A 5029-nucleotide genomic window follows, 5' to 3' on the forward strand; every position below is an offset into this window, starting at 1 on the left:
TGCTTCTCAGATGCGAGTTAAAAATAATGAAATATAGGCCGATTCGTATAAATATATCTTTACACAGATCCAAATCAGAGTGATTCAAAGTAGAAGATTAGTAGACTCCATCAAGGTTAGCGTCAGTCTGTATCTGCGGACAATTCAAATGCCAAGTTTGATCAACGAGATATTAACAAAGTAAACTAAAACGCCACTCAGTAGAGCGCATACTCCCGCCGTGGGTTTATTTGGAATAATACGTTTTGTTTAACATCCCCTCTCCCCAAAACAATAAATGAAAAAGAAAGTACTGGGACGGTCTTCAAGCAGCCATCAATCGTCTGGATTGGTCTCCCATCTCCACTGCCTCTGACATCAATTCTTCCTGGGAATTCTTCCAAAGCAAACTGCTCTCTCTCATGCACAGATTTATCCCATCTCGTCTTCAGTTGTCTTACCCTTCCTCCCGTCCATGGTACACTGAATCTTGTGGTGAGGCAGTTGCCCTGAAACAACTTGCCTTTGCCTCTTGAAAGGCTAATCCAACTGAAGGCAAACTCACCACCAAGCTCGGAACAAGTGTGTGTCTACCCTCAGGAGTGCCAGGAAGCACTATCTCTCCACATTCAAGAATGAACTCTCAAACCTGTCTCCTTCCTCCAAATCCTGGTGGCGTCTGGTCAAATCCGTTTCTGGTGTTTGTTCCCCCTCCATCCCCTCCCTTACCTCAAATGGCTACACAGTTGACATCGCACGTGACAAAGCCGAATGCCTCAACTCTGTGTTTGCCTCAAAATCTTTAGTCCCAAACCCATCTCTCTCTGTTCCCACCTTTCCCAGTCGAACCCAACTGCTCCTGGACTCTGTGTCATTCTCTCCTGACAAGGTGGAGGAGTTTTTGTCGAACCTCGACTCTGATTCTGCAACTGGACCAGACGGCATCAGCCCACGGGTCCTAAAATCCTGCTCTGCCACTCTATCTCACCCTCTCTCTGTTCTTTTCGCCCTCTCTTTTGCTCAAGGTCATCTGCCAGCATCCTGGAAATCAGCAAACATTACCGCTTTACACAAAAAAGGTGCAAAAACAGATCCTTGAAACTACAGACCAATCAGCCTGCTCCCAATTATCAGCAAAGTCATGGAATCCATCATTGCTTCGGATATGAAATCTTTCCTCTTCTCCAATGGCTTGATCTCTGATCATCAATTTGGTTTCAGACCAGGCCACTCTACTCTGGACATGCTGCTTCTGCTGTCTCAACAATGGATGGAGGTCCTCAATGCCAAACAGGAAATCAGAGCTGTCTCCCTTGACATATCACGTGCCTTCGATACGGTCTGGCACCCCGCTCTGCTCACCAAACTCTCCTCCTATGGTATCCATGGAAATATCCATGCATGGCTTGCGGACTTCCTCTCTGGTCGTAGTCAACATGTGGCCCTGAATGGATTTCTCTCATCTCCCCTTCCTGTTCAGGCTGGAGTTCCCCAAGGCAGTGTTCTGGGCCCTGTGCTTTTTCTGCTCTTTATCAATGATCTCTCCGACTCTCTGGAAAATCCTCTCTATCTCTTTGCTGATGACTCAACTCTCTGCCGCTCCATTCCTCTTCCCTCAGATCGGCAGTCTGCAGCCTCCTCACTCTCTGAAGACCTGGACAAAATCACAGACTGGTCAAACAAGTGGAACATGTCTTTCAATCCTGACAAGTCTCACACTCTTACTATTTCTCTCCGAAAAGATCGACTGGACAACCCTCCCATCTATTTTCTCAACAATCCTCTCCAAGAAGTTCTGTCGCTCAAGCTTTTGGGTCTCACTATCTGCCATGATCTTTTTTGGGAAAACCACATTTCCAAGCTGGCCTCCAAAGCCAGTCGCCGACTGGGCATCCTCTGTCGTGCAAAGTCCTTCCTAGGCACACCTGAGCTCCTCACCACATACAAGGCTTTCAGCCGCAGCTCAATGGAATACTGTTCTCTCCTATGGGCCGGTGCTCCTGCCTCACACCTAGCTCGGCTTCACGCTGTTGAAACCAAAGCTTTCAGAATCTTTGGAATCTCCCGCGATGAAGCTATCTCTGAGGGCCTTTCACTCACTCACCGCAGGCAGGTTGGTGGTCTTTCTGTCTTCTACCGATTCCTCTCCGGCCTTGCTCCCCCAGCTCTCTGTGCTCTGTCCCCCAAATATTCCTACAGGTCGCACAAGATCTGCCAGCAACCCTCTGATGGTTAAACTGCCGAAATCTCGGCTCAATGCTCACCTTCACTCTTTCATTCCCCTTTTCTCCCGCCTCTGGAACAAACTCCCACACTTCCTTCAATCCCACTCCTCCCTCCAGGTCTTTAAAACAGCTGTTCACCACCATCTCTTATCTTCCCCCATCCAAAACCTTGATCTTTTCTACCCCCACTAATTCACCCCAGATCCACCTTGTTTGAAATTCCAACTTATTTCCTGGAAGTCCTGGCAGTGTCCATATGTTTTATACCTCTGCCACCCCCCCCTTCCCATGCCTCCCCCCCCCCCCCAATGCCCTCTCCCTCCCACAGATCTCTCGATGTCTCCATGTCTCTCGGTCCCTGCTCTCAAACGTTGTGTTTGTGTACTTCCCCTTCTCTCCCCATCTTGTCTACCTCTCCCGATGTTATATGTTTTATGTGTCGGTTTGTCTTTCTGTGTGATTAATGTTCGCCCTTTCACGAGCCTCGATCTTGTATACAAAAAAAAGAAAAGAAAGTAAGCCCTAACTGTCAGATAATTTATTTTTGATATATCTCGGAATTAGAGGAGAAAAACATCATTTAAGAATAAGAATAAAAGCTTTAATATAGTAAAACAGAAAAAATCTTTCCCAAAAAAATTCCCCCCAAAAATTCCTGGATCGGGAATAATATCCTGAGCTTCACCAAAAACTAATCAATTCCTCCTTATCCCAAGGGCAATCATCCCACCAACTTTCATCCAAATCCGTTCAGAACTTTTCCAGATATCTTGTTCACAATCACACGAACATACGAACACACACACACACGGACGGACACTATCGAATGCGTTACTCCCTGGCGGGAGTAACTAGAACGGCACTCAGTAGAGAGCATACCTCCCTCCGCCAGGTGAACAGTTTACGTTTTGTATCCTGGAGTAGACCAGAAAATCACAATACAGAATCACATTTAAACAAAATCGTCCGTCCACAACCTTTTGAGATATCCTGCTATGTATCGTTTTTGGCCCCATCTTGGCCCCATCTCCCAATGGTGAAGAATCATTTATAAATTTTAATAATCCTCATATCCGAATCCATATTCAGATCTTCACCAAAATCGAATCCGATCGTCCTTGTCAGACACACAACCTGTCCAACAAGTTTCGTCCAAACATGTCCACAACTTTTTGAGATATCGTGCTGTATGTCGGTTTTGGCCCTATCTCCCAAGGGTGAAGAATCACTTAAAAACTTCTACTAGCCGAATCCGAATCCTCACCAAAATCGAAGCATTTCTTCCTTGTCACATACGCTACATCTCTGCCAAAGTTTGTCCGAATCCGTCCACAACCTTTTGAGATATCTTGTTCACAAACGGACAAACAGACATTCAGGGGTGAAAACATAACCCCCATCCACCTTTTGTGGCAGATGTAATGAACCTCTCTTGCTCAGTCAACTTCACCTTTCTGGCCAAGGTGGTTTGCATATGTACCTTTGTCAACATTTAGGTGAAAAAACTTATTCAAAACATAGACGTTTGTACATGCTGTATAAGGTTCCCCGTGTTGCGTGGTTGCAATGTGTGCGAATGTGTCCGCAGTGAGCATTGTTGTCGATACGAGTGAAGATGATTGTGCAGAAACAGAAGAATCAGAGGCAACACCTGGAGCAGAACAGCACGACGATGTTCCACCAAATAGGAAGATGAAGATCTCACCGGCGGGAAGCCAACGAAGTACGTTTTAAGTTACGCAGCACTGTCGGTGCACATCATCTTTTAGTTTCTGCTCATCTATCTGAAATATCAACATCGTTAGCTGAAGCCTGTTTAGGTTTTACCGCTTTTGAACTTTCAAATAAAACAATCGACATTCTTCAGCTTATTAAAGCAGTGGATTGATGTTGGTGATGCATTTTAAAACAAGACAGATAATTTATTTACAATACATGTCCCTACCGGCCCTAATAGTTTGCATAGTAAACTTTTTATTTTTGAACAAATTTTAATATACCAGTCCCATAACTCATTTACCACAGTCCCATCTATATATATAAAACACAGTTTGTGTGTGTGTGTGTGTGTGTGTGTGTGTGTGTGTGTGTGTGTGTGTGTGTGTAATGTTACCGATAGACTCCTAAACGGAGAGGCTTACGTGCTTGATATTTGACATAGACATGGCCATTGAGCCTGGGACGAACATGGCCGAACTCAAAATATTTGACGATCCATATTTTTTATTCATATTTACCTCAGCGCATTTCAGCGAAGTACCCGCTAATCTCAGCCGGTTCCAGAGCAGCTCGCTGATTCGCTCAGAGCGATCACGTGATGTTCCATTACCGCCGCCAGACTGATTCGATCAGAGCGATCACGTGATGTTCCATCCCGTCACACGTCACACGTTTTTCCACCTTTTATGCGATCGTGTTTTGTATCGATTTTGTGCGATATGAATTAAATGTCTTTGAAACAGCTGTGAAACGTCTTTCCACAACCCTTCCGTAACCGATTGGAGCAGATTATTGCCGCACAAACGAGATCCGCGAAGCGAGTTGGTCGAGTCGTGCTGACCAAGATGGCGACACGGCGGCTCCACTTTTCACGGAGTATGAGCGTTCTATATATTTTCAATTCAGTGCGCCCGTGATTTGTGGCATAGACATGACCATTGGCATTGGGCCTTCACGGTGGAATTTGTGCGAGGCTTTTGTCCGAGTGAGCTTGAGTCGAGAGGGCGAATGTACGGGTTGGGAATGTACGGGTCTCCCTTCCCCCGCCCGGCAACGCCGGTACTGGAGGACGTCACAGGATCGGTGAGTCTCCAAAATCCGCTTCG

General features: G+C 45.9%; 1 protein-coding gene across 1 annotated transcript in view; it reads left to right on the forward strand.

Annotated features, from left to right (window-relative positions):
• The first annotated feature begins 3770 nt into the window (after window positions 1-3770).
• The window catches only part of LOC137428075 (transmembrane channel-like protein 1), a 55569-nt gene continuing 54310 nt past the window's right edge, over window positions 3771-5029 (forward strand). Inside the window, exon 1 of the mRNA XM_078777412.1 lies at window positions 3771-3927. Coding sequence (XP_078633538.1) covers window positions 3771-3927 — 157 coding nt within the window. The remainder of the gene's footprint in view (window positions 3928-5029) is intronic.

Source organism: Myxine glutinosa, chromosome 5, assembly GCF_964187855.1.
Source record: "Myxine glutinosa chromosome 5, kmMyxGlut1.1, whole genome shotgun sequence".
NCBI classification, from domain to species: Eukaryota; Metazoa; Chordata; class Myxini; order Myxiniformes; family Myxinidae; genus Myxine; species Myxine glutinosa.